The sequence below is a fragment of the Podarcis cretensis genome (assembly GCF_951804945.1).
Source record: "Podarcis cretensis genome assembly, chromosome: 2".
NCBI lineage: Eukaryota > Metazoa > Chordata > Lepidosauria > Squamata > Lacertidae > Podarcis > Podarcis cretensis.
Genome location: NC_137171.1, coordinates 7,452,390 through 7,470,798, shown reverse-complemented (window position 1 = coordinate 7,470,798; position 18,409 = coordinate 7,452,390). Strand labels below are relative to the sequence as shown.

General features: G+C 45.2%; 1 protein-coding gene across 2 annotated transcripts in view; it reads right to left on the bottom strand.

Annotated features, from left to right (window-relative positions):
• Positions 1-314: 314 nt before the first annotated feature.
• KRT80 (keratin 80) overlaps positions 315-18,409 on the bottom strand; it is a 49,984-nt gene continuing 31,889 nt past the window's right edge. Inside the window, exons 5-9 of one of the 2 annotated variants that reach the window (XM_079966646.1) lie at positions 12,115-12,282; positions 10,963-11,088; positions 8,242-8,462; positions 7,152-7,207; positions 315-5,792 (exon numbers count right to left, since the gene is read on the bottom strand). In XM_079966646.1, coding sequence (XP_079822772.1) covers positions 3,229-5,792; positions 7,152-7,207; positions 8,242-8,462; positions 10,963-11,088; positions 12,115-12,282 — 3,135 coding nt within the window. In that variant the 3' untranslated portion in view covers positions 315-3,228. Of the gene's footprint in view, positions 5,793-7,110; positions 7,208-8,241; positions 8,463-10,962; positions 11,089-12,114; positions 12,283-18,409 lie in introns of those variants that run through there. The other variant, XM_079966647.1, reaches the window with a different exon arrangement.

Here is an 18,409-nt window from a genome sequence, read left to right as displayed (position 1 = left end):
TTGTATATTGTCTTCCGTGGAACACACACACACTTTATATGACCCTCCCTAATTTTAAAGTATCTGTTTTTTTCTTTAAAAAATTAAAAAGGGGATATTTGGCAAACCCAACACACAAGGATCTTTTGTATTAGGTAGTGCTGAAGTACTTTGTGAGCAGAACATAAAAGCTTAATGATAACTCGCTTTAGATATCCAAAGTGTGGGTTCTATGGAGCAGTCAGTGGGCCTGGAATTTTGCTGCTAAAATGTAAGAGCAGATGTTTGGTATAGGAATCAGGTATTTTTTGAGGAATGAATGACACTTCTCATACTTTGTTTTTAAATAGCTCAGTACTTTTATTAACACAGCCATGTTTTAATACAATGCAACAGAAATAAACAAAGAGGATCTTTTCTTCAACAGCATCATGCAACCTTATGGACCAGGCTTCCCAAGTAACTAATACCTTGCCACAGAAATTTATGCAAGTGAGAACAATGGGCAAAGAATCAGAAATCTCATCTGCTTTAAGTTGCCACTGTGATGGTTCTCAAACATAAAATTGTGATAAACCCCAGTCTGGCTGTAGATGAACAGATTTCACTGCACAGGTCAGTGGCTGTGAAATTTGAACTCCCCCGTGTGCTTTAAAAACTGCCAAGCACTGGAGGTCAACATCCTCTTTTTAGTAAGCTGTTGCATTTATCCAACTCCTCTTAGAGCAGAAAATATGCAATGAATGTATTAACTATGTTTCCCTTCCGCAACATGGCGTAAGATTGGTGTCTTCACTGACCTAGAAATTTTCCATTGGGGAAAATCAATTGTGGTCTCATTGGCCTGTTCACCTATATATTCCCATTATGGGCTGTGGCACAAAGCCTATCAAGATCCAGTACCAATAAGGTTGCAGGAGTGCAGGTTGATGGCAAAGTTTGACCCCAATGTGTAGAAATGCTCCCCTATAGGTTATATATTTAGTTGCAAACAAAGGAAAAACTAAGCATTAAGTTAAGAAGAACCAAAATAAGTTATACAAATATATGAGTAATGCTAATGGTATCATCTCAGCAAATACTAATAAATATCCTACGAGAATAGCACCTAACCTCAGATCTGCTATTTGTCTTTTACTTTAACAACTGACTTCCATATGCAATATGTACACCTGCAGCAAAACCCTCACCTGAGAAATAGGCCAATACAATTCAAGGCTCATGTCCTTGACCTGTGATCAAGGCAAACTTGAAAGGTCCCATTTTCTCTTTCTTTGGAGACAATCCTCACTTCACATTCCACAGTCAGTCCCCTGCCTTCTCTCTCTCTCTCTCTCTCTCTCTCTCTCTCTCTCTCTCTCTCTCCCTCCCCCTTGTAACTTTCCACATTGTTCTCAGTTTTCTTGGCATTATCTTCTGAGTTAGTAATCACTGCCTAGATATTTTCCTCCTTCACCAACTAGGCTTAACTATCATGTGCATATTGTTTTTAATTTGTTTGGGTTTTTTCTTTTTCTTTTTTTTTAAAAAAAGAATATATTCATCTATATTTGCAAGTGCAATCCTATGCATGCCTACTCATGAGTAAGTCCCACTGGGTCTTACTGCTAGGTAAGGTTGCACAGGATTCCAGGCTTAGTTATGATCAGCTTCCATCACCTTGTCTAATCCATAAGCAGAAATAGAGGGGCAATGGAATGGTGCCATTGTAGCAGCAGTGCAGCTGAAGTACACAATGAGGCTTAAGTTAATAGCTCAGTCTCTAATCACTGGACTCCACAGTCCCTGGATCTGAGTACACATGTTCAGCTCTACAACTTGCTGATACAGAAAAGAAACACTACACCAACACCTATCTATAGTCATTACACCAACACCTATCTAAGCTCATATAGACATGCAAAGTTCTGCCCACCTACCTACTCCATTGTTCCCTGAATCTACAAAATGATAGCATGTGACTATGTTTGGGTAGGCAGTTGGCCCAGAATGTATGCTAAAAATCACTGAGGTGCACCTACTTTTCTTTGCTTCATTTTCTTTTTGTCTGGCTCTTATGGTGCTCTCTCAAAGCAAATACAAATGAACAATTCATTACCAGCTACAGTGGTACCTCGGGTTACAAACACCTCGGGCTACAGACTCCGCTAACCTGGAAGTAGTACCTCGGTTAAGAACTTTGCCCAAGGGTGAGAACAGAAATTGCGTGCCGGCAGTGAGGCGGCAACTGGAGGCCCCATTAGCAAAAGTGGTACCTCAGGTTAAGAACAGTTTCAGGTTAAGAACGGACCTCTGGAACTAATTAAGTTTGTAACCAGAGATACCACCGTATTCCTAATGGTAGTATGGTTACAAACACTATTTTTGCATCATTTTGCATCTATTTTGCACCAGGAGTTTCATAGCATCTAACCTGGAGAATGTATATGATCACATTCTGCTTCAGGAGCATAAGGGAATAAGAGTTTGTGCTGTTGTCTCATGCAACTGGCAGGTACTCTGAAGAACTGGGATGGAAGAACTAAATTCTACATCCATTATAGACCGGGTCTTGTCCAGATGGGGACAAGTTAAGACCCCATGTGACATGTCCTTATCTGTATGCAAGAGTCGTGGAATAGCTCACATGCCAAAAACTGTAGACAGCTGAAGTAGATGAAGTGTAACATGGGCCTATTGAAAAAGCAAGTGTTTAACACAGTTTTAGCAAGACGAGGCCCAACCATGACCTGACTTGTGAGATACATATTTTAGTTTGCCAGAGCCTAATGGTGTCCCTAAAAGCAGCCAGAAGAGGAGCAGTGAAATGTCCCCACTGGTTGCACTTCACACACAAAATATCCCTTGCTGAGCACCACGTGTATTTCAAAAAGCCCAGAAATAATTTAATCTACATATTAATTTTTTTGAGTATAAGTAAAAGAAAGAAGGTGGAAAGGGCACTGTTTATAATACAAGTCAAAAGACTATTCCGTTGGCTTCTAGGTTCTTCCAATAGGTAATGCTAGTATTATAACTCCAATACTAGTTTTCCCTCACCACAGAGAATACTACTCTGTGAACTTGACCCCCACAAACCCTAAGAGACAAGAAAGGTTTCATTGCCACCTGTAGGAGTCCGATTTCCAACTGTTAACCTCAGTAATTTAAGGCTTAATGTGGATTTCCATCTGTGGACCATGAGTCAATGGATGGAATGAGGCTTCTAGAAGAAGGTATCTGGATCCCAGTCATGTGCTCCTGGGAAACTTACTCCATAGAGCCAGACTCAACATAGTAGCATATTTCACCAGCTGGAAGGTGGTGGTGCTCATCAGTGCTAAATTCATAGACCATACAGACAGGGATTCCAATTGCTGGTTCATCACTCTGGGATCTGGAAAGGCCTCTCTCCACCAAAGGTCCACTCTCTGGGAAGCCTTCATGTCCACCACTGTGGCTTATGCACAGGTTATCTACTAGGGCCTCTTCACTTCTGCCACTGTAGCTTCTAGAGAGACCAACTTCTGGCACATTTTCTTTTTCAGAGCTGTGGCTTCGAGACAGACTGCTTTCTGGAGCATTTTCACTTTCAGTTCTAGACAAATTAGGGGGTGAAATAACTGCACATCTATAGCTGTAGCTTCTAGAAACTGTGCCCTCTGGGATATTTTCAGTTTCCTTGCTGCTGCTTCTAGATAGACTAGCCTCTGAGGCACCTCTGCTAACTTCACTGGAGCTTCTATAAAAATCAGCTGGTTTAAAGCTCCCACTTTCTCCACTGTGGCTTCTAGAAAAGCTTAGCTCTATAGCATCTCCACTTCTTCTGTGAATCCAAATAGGAGTAGATGTCTCCACAGGGCTTCCACTCTCGCCGCTGTGACTTCTAGCAAAACTATCGCCTTTGGCTTCTGTACTTCTACAAAGACCAGACTCTAAGATAATGTTATGGGCCTCACTATAACTGTGATCATCTACCAACCTTCCACTTCTATCACTATGACTTTCTTTGCTTTCACTGCTGTGGTCTCTTGAAAGGCCATCACCTACAAATCTTCCACTGTTGCTGCTTTGGCTTCTGGAAAGACTACCCTCTGAGGTGCCTCTGCCTCCACTACTATGACTTCTAGAAGCACTACTTTCTATAAAGTTTGCATTAGTACCACTGGAGCATCTAGAAAGGTTGCCCTCTTGTGTACCTTCAGTGCGGGCTCTAGTAAAGACAGTGTCTGCAAAGCCTCCACTTCTGCTTCTAAAAGAACCACCCTGTGAGCCATCTCTGCTGGCCTTGCTGCTGCTTCTAGAAACTCCACCAACTGGAACACCACCATCTTCAGCGCTGTTGGTTCTGGAAACCTCAGACTCAGCAGAGCCTTCGCTGTCATGGGCTTCCTTTTCATCACTGTATCTTCTAGAAGGGCTGTTAACCGAGATGTAGCTGCTTGCCCCACTATGACTTCTAGATATGCTACCCACCGGGACTCCACTATCTTCAGCACTGTTGGTTCTAGAAACAGTAGGCTCGGCATACCCTTCATTTCCATGGCTAACATCAGTCTCGTTTCTAGAAAGGCTACCACCAGAGGCATAGCTGCTTGCCCTGCTATTGCTTCTAGATATGCCACCCACTGGGACTCCACCATCTTCAGCACTGTTGGTTCTAGAAACAATAGGCTCAGCATACTCTTCACTTCCATGGCTACTATCATTCTGGATTCTAGAAAGGCTACCACCAGAGGCATAGCTGCTTGCCCTACTATTGCTTCTAGATGTGCCACCCACTGGGACTCCACCATCTTCAGCACTGTTGGTTCTAGAAACAGTAGGCTCAGCATACCCTTCACTTCCATGGCTAACATCACTCTCGTTTCTAGAAGGGCTACCACCAGAGGCGTAGCTGCTTGCCCTGCTATTGTTTCTAGATATGCCACCCACTGGGACTCCACCATCTTCAGCACTGTTGGTTCTAGAAACAATAGGCTCAGCATACCCTTCATTTCCATGGCTACTATCATTCTGGATTCTAGAATGGCTACCACCAGAGGCATAGCTGCTTGCCCTGCTATTGCTTCTAGATATGCCACCCACTGGGACCCCACCGTCTTCAGCACTGTTCATTCTGTAAACACTAGGCTCAACACATGCTTCACTTCCATAGTTTCCATGGATTTCATTTTCATTACTTTCGCTTCTAGAAAGGCCACCTTCCACATAGGATGCACTGGTACCACTACAGCTTCTAGAAAAGCTGCCCCCTGAGACACCTTCACTCTCACCACTATGAGTTCTAGCAAAAACTTTATCTGCTAAGTCTCCACTTCTGCTGCTTTGGCTTCTAGAATAGTTGCCCGCTTGTACACTTTCACTTGCGCCACTGTTGGTTCTAGCGAATACACTGTCAGTCAAACCAACACTTCTGTTGCTTTGGCTTCTAGAGAGGTTGCCTTCTAGGTTATCTCCACTCCTGTTACTGTGACTTCTATAACTCCCACTTCCATGACCTTGACTTCTTGAAACACTGCTATTCATGGTGTCTTCAATGTCTGCAAAATTTCCACTTCTGCTACTGCTTCTAGAAGTACTACTCTCCAAAGTACCTTTGCGGATACTGCTATGACTTCTTGAAGCCTCTGAGATACCCTCTGAAGGACCTCCACTTCTATTGCTATGGCTTCTAGAGAAATCATCATTGGAAAACCCTCTGCTTCCACCACTGTGACTTCTAGAAAGTCCACTTTCCAAACTGCTTCTGCTACGGTTCATGTTATCTGTTGAAACTTCATTTGCTATGCTTGCCGCATGTGAGGTGGTTGTGATGTTGGTGTTTGATGAAGCTGTGAAGGAAAAACAGAGAGGATGGTTGCAGTTTTGGGAGGTTTCTCTTATACTTTTACTGTAAAGGTAAAGGGACCCCTGACAGTTAAGTCCAGTCACGAACAACTCTGGAGGTGCGGTGCTCATCTTGCTTTACAAGCCGAGGGAGCCGGCGTTTGTCTGCTCCACAGGCAGTTTTTCCGGGTCATGTGGCCAGCAGGACTAAGCCACATCTGGTACAATGGAACACCGACACCAGAGCAGCACATGGAAACGCCATTTACCTTCCCGCCGGAGCGGTACCTATTTATCTACTTGCACATTTTGGCGTGCTTTCAAACTGCTAGGTTGGCAGGAGCAGGGACTGATCAACGGGAGCTCACCCCGTCACGGGAATTTGAACCGCCAACCTTTTGATCGGCAAGCCTAAGGCTCAGTGGTTTAGACCACAGCACAACCTACGTCCCCGCACTTTTACTGTAGTGTTTCTCATTTTGAAGGACATTCCACTTAATGTATTTGAGTCTAAAGCATCCCTCTAGTGCTGGCTCCAGGGTTTTTATTTTTTTGGGGGGGAGGGTGCTTGGGCAAGAAGACCTTAGTAGGACCTCCCTGAGTGGGCTCACTACCTCCTTGTTACTGTCCCCACTTTCTTAACTGCTGTTCTTTTTCCATTTGGGCCCAGTCTAATCACCCACTCAGGTGGAGAGAGCAAGGCAGCTGCAGTGTGCTGCTTTATCTGCTCTATCTTGTCAATAATTGCATGCATCTAGAGGGCAGGTAAACAAGCAGTGACAGCGAGTGGGAGGAGCAACAGGGCCTGAATGCCTTAGGTGCTGATAGTGGGCCTCCTGCAAGGACCTGGACCTTGGGCAGGTGCCCAAAGTCCTTCTTGCTGCTGCTTCTTAGCTCAATCTCCTTTTCAGCTTTTAGAAGGTAAAGCTAAAGGTACCCCTGCCCATACGGGCCAGTCTTGACAGACTCTGGGGTTGTGCGCCCATCTCACTCAAGAGGCCAGGGGCCAGCGCTGTCCGGAGACACTTCCGGGTCACGTGGCCAGTGTGACAAAGCTGCATCTGGCGAGCCAGAGCTGCACACGGAAACGCCGTTTACCTTCCCGCTGGTAAGCGGTCCCTATTTATCTACTTGCACCCGGAGGTGCTTTCGAACTGCTAGGTTGGCAGGCGCTGGGACCGAGCAGCGGGAGCGCACCCCGCCGCAGGGATTCGAACTGCCGACCTTTCGATCGGCAAGTCCTAGGCGCTGAGGCTTTAACCCACAGCGCCACCTGCGTCCCTTTTAGAAAGACTTGGTCAAATGCTCTTCAGAATAATGAGCATAGCTGATAATCAATCAAACAACAACAAAAATAAACTTACAGTGCTTTGGCATGGAGTAGATTCTGCTAATGACAGCAGGCTGTGGGGACTCCATGCTGTGAAGGGAAAAGGTAATGAGGTAAGCTACAGAAGAAGAAAAACATCTAAAGAAGTAGAGTTCAACAGTTTGGTTAAAAAGTCTGGGATGTGAATAGGAGTCATCATTGCTACATGTGTAGAATGCTGGTGGATTAGGAACCCTCAGAGTTCCAAACACTTAGAAGCCTGTTTCTTATGTTACTCATGTGAAGGGGCTTCAGGTGTTACAAGGGCTGCAAAGCTGGGCTGCAAAGTTGTCCAGCCCTTAAGGTCATCCAGTGCCTTCACTGAGCCCCCAGTGTTCATGCATTTGAGCAAGGATATCTGATAGGTGAAGCCTGTTCAATCAGGGTTCCAAGCCAGGTAAAGGTCTACGCATGTAGGCTTCATCTTGACACTTGGAAGTTAAGTAAGGAAAAGATATAATATCAGGGTTGGGGGCATCAGCACAGCTCCAGTGCCCTGCAGCAAAGATACACATCCCTCCATATGGTTAATGCATTTCTTCTCTCTGTGTTGGAATTAATCTCTGAACCAGGCCTTGTATTTGGTTTGATGTTTTACAACATACCTTTTCAGAGGTATGACTTTAGGTAAGTAGCCCAGCATTGCTGGATCTCAGACCAGGATGTCTGTCATGTGCCAGAAACTGGAACCTATTATCTAAGTCCCTTAGCTCCTTAGGGGTGGCCGGGTGGCATTTAATTAAGGTTTACCCACTGAAATTAAGGGAATGAACTTAGTCATGCTTTTTTCATTTCAATGGGCCAACTCTGAATGCCATCCCTAGGCAAAAACTCCAGGTCAAGGAAAGCGCAGAACCTTCCTGCACTTTCCCGGGAGTACAGCTGTAGACATTTCTTGATTGTTTCCCTTCTTGAAAAACATCAAGCCTGAAATGTCATAAGATGTCAAACAGCTGAATATACAAATACTATCTGCAGGACATTCAGTCTCAAAGTTCCCAGAGGAGAATTTTGAACAGAAATGATTTTCAGCTCTGGCCTCTGTTCAAATGACACACATAGTGGCTTCCAATCAGTTTACACACCTGATTTCTTCCCCTTCCATCAGCTTCCGGTAGGTAAGAATCTCTATGTCCAGGGCCAGCTTGATATTCATCAGCTCTTGATACTCCTTGACAAGCTGAGCCAGGTCCTGCCTGGCATTGTGAAGAGCCTCCTCCAACTTAGCCAGTTTGGCTTTGGCATCATTGAGTGCAGATTCACCTTGCGCTCCAACCTCTTTGATGTTTTCCTCGAGACGCAGGCACTAGAATGAACAGAAGGCAACATGGAAGGTGATGAATGAGGGCACATGGCTTGGGAGTTCTCCATGCTCTCCTCTTGCTCACTGCCTTCTATTTGACCAAGTGAAATGCTGAATGGGTCACTCACAGGTATGTTCTCTCTGGAGATGGGCACTCCCGGGGGATGTTAGGTCCCTTGCAAGACTAGGGTCTGAAGTTACAACACTTCCCATGAGAGTGATGGAGAGATCGAGGAGGGTGGGAAGAGATGGACTTACCAGTCTGCTCTACCACTTGAAGCATTCTGTCAGTAACAAATCATGCTGTGAAATTTGAGAACAACCACTCCCAAACCATGCTGGAAAAGCAACAATATTGAGTTCCAGATAAACTGTTCATTCAGCATTCATCCTGGTTTGCTTGCTCAGAGCTTCTGTGGAGGTTAGACTATAGCTAGACTTTATTGAGCATTCATCCTCATTTGTGTGAAGGTTTGTTTGCATGCCATCCTGTTAATGATGCATTCATACCACACTTTTCAATGTATTTCTCCTGCTGCTTTCCTAATGGCAAAATCATTCCTGGTTGTTTTCAGTGAATTTGTTGCACCAGGGTGACAGAGCGCTTGAATCTACCTTAATTGCACAAACCTAAATTTCAAGTATGCACTTGAATCCCTCCAGCAATAGAGAGGCAGTCTGGAGACACCCATATATAATTTCATTTATTAACAATAACAAATTTGTCAGGCTCTGGGTCCCTCCAGACTGCCAGTATTTTGCAGGAGGGCTTCAAGTGCAAACCAGAACTTTGGGTTTAAGCATTTAAAGTGGATTAAAGGTCTCTGTCACCCTGTCACAACGAACCCACTTTGGAAAAACTTCAGAGTTTAATAAGGCTGGAAAGCAATGGAGAGATGCATTGAAATGTGTGAGGTGAAGGAATGACTCACAGGAAGAAGTGTAAACAAGAAAATTAAGGCAAATGCAGGGTGAATCCTCATAAGCGTGTAATTGCCCTGCAAACTAATTAGAAAGAATGCTTAATAAAGACCGAATATAGTCTAACCACTGTGTAAACTTTGTGCATGCAGATCAGAATGCCGAATAAATGGATCCTCAGGAAGAGCCTGCTTACAATAAATCAGATATGCGAAGTAGGTTAACAAAACATAGCAGGCAAAATGCTGTCCTTTGATCCTATTGTAACTAATGTTACTAATGTTCCTCCACACCACACACTTTCCCTGTCCTATGAGACAAAATCCCCACATTCCTGTAGTGCAGGGGTGCCCCGTCCTGTTTCACCACCTGAGGCAACCAGGAAGGTGAAACACAATTGCCACTATCCCCTCTCCCACCAAAGCTTCACTTCCTGGGGTCACACAGCTGTAGCTTTCATCAAGATCTCGCAAGAAGCCCACAATATCTTGCTGGAACCTGGAAGCCACAGCTGCTTCCCCTTGTGGCAGTGGGAGCTGAAGGTGTCCCCCACCTTCGGAGACGTAGCAGTGAGATCTTGCAAGGACCACCAGTGCTTCTCCTTGCTTCTCTGGCAGTGGTAGAGGTAGGTGAGATGCCTGCAGGGCTGCCTCCCCTTTGGATTCCATAACCCATGGGAACTGCCTTGGTCTACCTCAGGGGCAGGCCAGTCCTGGTGTAGTGTATAAGTTAGTTAAGGCCAGGAATGGGGAATAATGTTTAAGCCAGAGAATCCAGACACTGTTGGATTTCAACTCCCATCAGCCCTAGCCGTCAAGGGACGGTAGGAGTTCTTGGCCAACAACACCAGGAAGATCACAATTCCTCATCCTTGGCTCAGTTTTTGAGAAACCTTGGATTGAACCAGGGACATTCTGTATGTAAAAGATGTGCTCTAAGCTATGGCCCCTCTAGGATGAATACCGCCAAGACGACACCCCTGTTTTGCCTGCTGTCTTTCTTCATAGTTGCTGTAACATTCAACTGTTCCTATTGCATTAATTTCATCATGAATGTGGACAGGTCAAGCACTGCAGCCATAGGTAAAGGTAAAGGGACCCCTGATCATTAGGTCCAGTCGTGACCGACTCTGGGGTTGCGGCGCTCATCTCGCTTTATTGGCCGAGGGAGCCAGCGTACAGCTTCCGGGTCATGTGGCCAGCATGACTAAGCCACTTCTGGCGAACCAGAGCAGCGCACGGAAATGCCATTTACCTTCCCGCCGGAGCGGTACCTATTTATCTACTTGCACTTTGATTAATTGCTAGGTTGGCAGGAGCAGGGACTGAGCAACGGGAGCTCACCCCGTCACGGGGATTCGAACTGCCGACCTTCTGATCAGCAAGTCCTAGGCTCTGTGGTTTAACCCACAGTGCTACAGCCATATATACACCTAATTAGAATATAATATTAGAATAGCAAAAAGCATGCACTTTTATATTGTGTGTGTGTACAACATCTATGTGAAATCTTGATTTGGCATATGTCTTGAGTTTCCCCCCTCTCATTCTTGTTTTCCCACCTCCCAACAGCCACATCTTACTTGGCTTTTCAAGGACACAATGCAGGACCTCATTTTCTGGATCTGTATGTTCAACTCAGCAATCACCCTCCGGTCTTGAAGGAGATGGTCACCATACTTAGCAGACAGCACTTCTCTTTCATTCAGCTGGAGGAGAAAATGAAAATATATTACCCTCCTCTTAACAAAGCAACGCATGGGCACCAAGTAAGAGGATCAAGGAATGGAGGGGCCATAAACATGACACCTTTCTGAGAAAACCTGCAACAATGATTGTACTCATTACCGCTGGGACTTTCTGTGTAAAACTTCCTTCCTTTCTAAGAACTCTTGAGCCCTGGGGATTAGCACACACATATAGAATTACCCTTTTGACCAAAGTGGCAGCATCTAATCCTTCCCAACTGAATGATAAATCTGTTTTCTTCTTGTACATCCCCTTTCCCATTATTCATCCTTATTTTCTTCCCCTTTCCTTGCTGCTTCAGCATGCTTGATCTGGGTATTGCCATTAATGCCAAATTCCTGAGGTCTCTTTACTTCCTTCCCATCACTGGGAGATGACAATCAATTCTGCCCACCAAGGACGAATCAGGTCTACCCCTTTCCATTTATCTGTTGTTGCTACTTGTCCTGTCTGTATATTTTTGCAAGCTATGCAGTGCCATGGTGGAAATCAAGCAGCTGTCATTTTCCTAATTGCATATACTAAAAGAATAGCCCTGTCCATGGTCTATTCGGGTTGTGATTCAACACAGCCTAAATTCATGCTACTTTTCCAGGCTTTTAAGAAACATACTATATATGTATGTTTTACGAAGAGAGAACTATTGGGAGAAATATAGTCAGGCCAGCTGTAAAGCATCCAGCAAACTCCTCTGTGGATTAATATTTCAGAACAGATAATCATTCTGTGGGAATTAGACCAAAATCCCCCACTCTCTGGTCTACAACAGATATGTATGTATTAGTAGACTATCCCATCTCCAGACATTAGTCTGGGAGGTGCAGATCAGGTTGGTTCATATCAAGTTCTTCACCCATCCATTTCTGCATTATCTCTTTGAGCAGCTCTGGCATTTTAAGCCCTCCACCTTTGCTGTGTCTTTCCATTAGGACTGGTGTCACCATCAAGGGCTTGGGGGCAGTTCTCATTGGCAAGCAGGTGTGTACCTTGCTTCGTGTGAGTGCCTCTAATTCTTCCCAGCTCCTGATAGCCAGGTCTTCATACTGAGCTCTCACATCCTCCACGATCCGGTGAGGGTCAGGGTTGTATCGGTTGTTATCAATTCCCACCACGACAGAGATGTCCTTGATTTGTGACATCACCTCTTCAAGTTCCTAGGTACAGCAGAAAGAAGACCGGGCTTGAGTTGTTGCCATGCATATGCAAGGTCATGTAATTACCACTCGCAACAAAGGACTGGAAGCTCAGCTGTGCATGGATATAATATCAGTTAACATTACGTATCACTTATTCAAAACTTTTCACCGACATTATCTTAGCATAAGATAACCTTAGCGCAATGCCCAGAGAGAGGGCAAAGGAGGTCACACTTTTGCATAAAATGTGCACACACACATTATATGTGCAGAAGCAATAATCCACCTCCAGACTGGATTATTGTAACTCGCTCTACATGGGGCTGCCCTTGAGACTGACCCAGAAACTCCAGCGGGTGCAGAATGCCATGGCGAGACTCCTTATGGGGTCTTCGCTGTGAGATCACATTCCCCCGGTGCTATACCAGCTGCACTGGCTCCCGGTGGAGTATAGGATCAGGTTTAAGTTGCTGGTTTTAACCTTTAAAGCCTTATACGGCCTAGGACCCTCGTACCTACGGGACCGCCTCTCCTGGTATGTCCCACAGAGGAACTTACGGTCTGCAAATAAAAACACCCTGAAGGTCCCAGGCCACAGAGAGGTTAGGCTGGCCTCAACTAGAGCCAGGGCTTTCTCGGCTGCGGCTCCAATCTGGTGGAACGCTCTGTCACAAGAGACTAGGGCCCTGCGGGATTTGACATCTTTCTGCAGGGCCTGCAAGACAGAGCTGTTCCACCAGGCCTTTGGTCAGGGCGCAGCCTGACTCCCTCCTCTGGCAATCTGCACAGAATTTTGCTTAACGGTTGCCATCAATTTGATTTTAATTAATTTTTATAATGAAATGTTTTTAGAATGTTGGATTATTTGATTGTTGTTAGCCGCCCTGAGCCCAGCTTTGGCTGGGGAGGGCGGGATATAAATAAAATTTATTATTATTATTATTAGAAATAATGACTATAATTTAAACAGAAATATGATACATCTTACCACAGTGGGGAAGATGGTGTAAGGTGGAAAATATGTCCCTACACCTCAGTAATCCCTACAACAACTCTACAAGGCAGGTTAGTATCATACCACCCCCATTGGTCCATCTTGCTCAGAAATGTCTATGCTAACCAACATCAGCACACTGGGGTGTCAAGAAGGGGTGTTTCCTGTTGGGAGATAACGCTGAGGCCTTGTGCCTTTTCCCAATGCAGTGTCACCCGGGATTCTTCACTCTGGTCTCCCGTCACGCTGATGTGACCCATACCCTCCTGGGACATCAGCACATGACTGGCAGAGTCCAAAATAGAAGCGCTAGCCTTGAGGTGTAACATCTAATCCTTATTTAGTGTAATGAAATCAAACCTAACAGTACAAACGGTATAAAATAAACATGGCTCCTCTTTCTCTCTCTTCCTTGGAGAGAACGCTGAAACAAAACATCACTGTGAGAGAACAGTGGGAGGTAGGGAGCTAACAGCCTATCTCCCTTTCTGCTTATATAGCTCAAACAATCAGCAGCTGAAATGCATTACATACAGACATGTGATCCAACAATCCTATAACCGCAGCGTAGGGAGGGGTGAAATCCTAACATCCCATCTGGAAATGAACCCAAGACCTTTTGCATGAAAATATGAGCTCTGCCCATGAGCTATTCCCTATTTCCACCTAGATCCAAAACCAACCTTCCTTCCTTCCTTCCTTCCTTCCTTCCTTCCTTCCTTCCTTCTCTCTCTCTCTCTCTCTCTCTCTCTCTCTCTCTCTCTCTCTCTCTCATGTAGCAGCTCCCTGACCTCTGGCACATACCCACAGGATGACTGATGCTGTCATGATACAGAGGAAGGGTGCCCAGACTGCACCTAATAAAGATGGGATTCAGCTCAGTAACTCTCAAAGGCATCATAATCCCAGCTAGCAAACCACACACACATGCCTGCGTGGCTGAAGGGCAGGCAAGATCTAACTTGAAGGATTCTGAAGCCAGAACACTTTGGGTGTTTTTGTCCAGCTTCCTCCTCCTCCTCCTCCAACCTATGCCTGTCTCCAAACAACCTTGGTTTGTGACAGCCAATCTCCATTGGGCAAATGGATTCACTCCACCAGTCTCAGCCCTTTGGTTTTTCCTCACTTTTATGGGAAGTTTAAAACTGTTTCCACATGGAGGGTTGCAGTTTTGCTTGCCCTGACTCTTGCCTCACTGGGAAGGAACAAAGGCAGAGGCTGGAATCCATGGTTTGCCCACCTGTAGCAAAAAACTACTTGCCACCAAGCAGAGTTCTCAAATTACTGTCTCTTCCACATATACCTATTTCCTGAGTAAAGTAAACAAGAATTTTTGCACGCGGGTGGCACTGTGGATTAAACCATAGAGCCTAGGACTTGCCAATCAGAAGGTTGGCGGTTTGAATCCCCGCCATGGGGTGAGCTCCCATTGCTCGGTCCCTGCTCCTGCCAACCTAGCAGTTCGAAAGCATGCCAAAGTGCAGGTAGATCAATAGGTACCACTCTGGCGGGAAGGTAAACGGCATTTCCGTGCACTGCTCTGGTTCGCCAGAAGCAGCTTAGTCATGTTGGCCACATGACCCAGAAGCTGTACGCCGGCTCCCTCGGCCAATAAAGCGAGATGAGCGTCGCAACCCCAGAGTCAGCCATGACTGGACCTAATGGTCAGGGGTCCCTTTACCTTTACACCCTCATTTTAAAAGGAACTAAAGCCTAGAGGTATAGATGCAGAGAGAAGTATGTGTGCACAGTTCTGAAGCATTCACAGAAGAATGGCAACAGCCAGGATATGTTAACTCTATAGCAATTAAGGCTGGCAACTTTGGGGAGGGGCGAAGAGGCAGAGTCATGGCAGAAGGCGGAGCCAGGCAGATGGCTTTGTGATGAGCCGTTAGCCACTTCATTAATTTTATTTTTAAGGTAGTTGAATTTGCTGCTAAAGACCAACAGGGCTCCCCCTCTGTAAATTCATGAACTCTGACAAAGTGAAGGCTGAACAGAATATCCAGTTTTCAAGACACGTAGCTGAAGGTTCTATTTAAAGATTGGGTGGGGCAAATGTCTATCAGAACACAATATATAAACATATATGAGCAAACCAGATAGACATGTGTGCAGATTTTTATTTATAGAAGTATTAATACACCACCCTCTGATAAAACATCAAGGCAATGTATCTTTAAACCCCATTAAAACAATAATTAAAATGACTGGCTACTCAACAAAATGTTAAACAACTACATTTGCTTGACCCTTTTCATTCATACCCTGTTTTTCATGGCCCAGAATCTTCAATCTAGATACTGTAAGCACAAACAATGCCACCTTGACACAATTTTCCCTAATACATATATATATATATATATATATATATATATATATATGTAAGACAATGTTTGGTTAGATAACTGCATCACAAAATTTGGATAACTGCAAATGCTGAAAGATAGCTGTATTTTGGTTTGCATCAGTGGGGTGTGGTCAGTGGACTAGGGGAACTACGCTAGAGCCCTAAATGTTCCCCTGGTGCCTTCTTCCCAAAGCCCAAGAAGCTCACACATGACAAACTGGAACGTGTCCAGAGGAGGGCAACCAAAATGGTCAAAGGCCTGGAAACGATGCCTTATGAGGAACGGCTAAGGGAGCTGGGCATGTTTAGCCTGGAGAAGAGGAGGTTAAGGGGTGATATGATAGCCATGTTCAAATATATAAAAGGATGTCACATAGAGGAGGGAGAAAGGTTGTTTTCTGCTGCTCCAGAGAAGCGGACACGGAGCAATGGCTCCAAACTACAAGAAAGAAGATTCCACCTAAACATTAGGAAGAACTTCCTGACAGTAAGAGCTGTTTGACAGTGGAATTTGCTGCCAAGGAGTGTGGTGGAGTCTCCTTCTTTGGAGGTCTTTAAGCAGAGGCTTGACAACCATATGTCAGGAGTGCTCTGATGGTGTTTCCTGCTTGGCAGGGGGTTGGACTTGATGGCCCTTGTGGTCTCTTCCAACTCTATGATTCTATGATTCTATGATTCTATGTGACGTTACCCCACCATCACCTTCACAAGCTGGCGCCTCTGGCCATAACTGTTCCCCTAGGAAAAATTTCACCACAGGCCATCGATTTGCATATTGGTCTGGGAAGTGCAAATTTGGTAGATTTGCCTATAGAATGAACTGAATGGAACTTCTCTCCCACCTCAAGTGCTATGATATGTTTAGAAAAGTTATTTCCATAATGTCGGACAGAGAAACAGAAGAAAGGCTTGTGCAAAATTAACCAATAGCCGTGCAATGGAAAATAATAGAGGAACGTGGATTGAGACACACCCAGTGCTGGATTTATGTATAAGCTAAACAAGCTATAGCTTAGGGCACTTGCGGAGGAAGAGGAGTGGGGAGGAGCGTACCACCCCCGGCAGTGTGATCCCAGTGGGGTGCCATAGCAGCTGCCCCCCGCCCATGCTGGGCGCCGCGCCCCTTTGGGCGGCGCGCCATGCCTTGGGACACACGCCAGCCGCGCCCCCATCTGCTCTCCGCCCCCCGGTGCCAAAGCATGAAGCTCCGCCACTGGTGTAGGGCCTCACTCTCTTGGTGGCCCCCCCAAAAAATTAAAAAAAAACACACACCTGGATGTACATTTCCAAAATATAAGATAAAAAACAAATAAAATAAAACCCACATATAGCAGTGGTGTTTTGTGTTGTGTAGACTCCTATGATGTAAGTAATGGGCCCCGTCTGCTAGCCTGCTCCCTAAAATATCATTGGTTTGCTCATTTCTATATCAATTACTTTGATAAAATACATATTTTGTTATGTGCAAATGGCTTTATAAACCTATTAGGTCCATAAATTACCATATAGCATACATTCAACACAAAAAACAGCGACAATTTGTTGTTGACAAAGGACAGCTGGGCATAAAAAAAGGACCCATTACCTTCAGTAGCTTAGGGCCTCATCAAACCTAAATCCGGCCCTAGACACATCCGTACATTCCTACTCCTAACACTACTACAATCTAGGCTTGGCTATAACTCTGACATATCATCTGTTCACGCAGCACAGAGGTGAGGCTGTTTGCGTTTAAAATGTCTAGATTTCAGTGCTATTTAAAGCTGGGCATAATTATTTACTAAATTTGTATGCCACCCTCCCTCTGTAGATCTCACAGCAGTTATGAATGAAGCAGGTCAGACAACTGTGCACATGTCTGTTCACATATTGCTTCTGATAGCCATTTGTCTCTCCCAGTGTTTATCCAAAATATTCAGCTATGTGTCTTGGACACCGGAAATCCTATTCAGCCTCTACTTTGTCTTCTGAATTTTTGTCCTAGACACCGCCCACACATTTTCAAACTTACTTCAGTAACTTTAAGGTCTAGTAACCTGCTTGAAATAAGTGAAGCATCCTGAAGCTGAGGATCTGAGGGTGCTAAAATGTGTGTGGTGCAATTTGAGGGATAAGCAGGAGGGCAGCGAGTAGGGGAATCCACTGCTACAGTTATGATCTCTTACTGCTGGTGACATTTGCATTTGTAAATGGAAACTTCTGCAGGCTCTCTGCCTACCAAGACTGCTTGTGAAATACAAAGTAGGGAGGAAAAGGACCAGAGGCACAGGAAGATATAACACATCCATGGAAAGAGCCTACAAAAAGTACCGTATTTTTTGCTCTATAAGACGCACCTTTTCCCTCCTAAAAAAGGGGAAATGTGTGTGCGTCTTATGGAGCGAATGCAGGCTTGCACAGCTATCCCAGAAGCCAGAACAGCAAGAGGGATTGCTGTGCAGTGCTCCCTCTTGCTGTTCTAGCTTCTGGCTTAGCCGTGCTCTGTCCCTTCCCCCACCTCCCGGAAAATCCCCCAAGAGCCGCGCTCCCTTTCACGAGCCATGTGGAGTGTGTGTGCAGCTCTTGGGAGCTTTTCCCCGAGGAGGTGATGGGCTGCCCTTCTCCGTCCTTGGGGAAAAGCCTGCAAGCGCCACACACACGCTCCATGCGGCTGTATGCACACACACACGCTGTATGCATCCCAGGCTCTGCTCAGTGCTCCCTTTAAAGAATATTTTTTTTCTTGCATTCCCCCTCTAAAAACTAGGTGTGTTTTATGGTCAGGTGCGCCTTATGGAGCGAAAAATATGGTAATCTCTGCC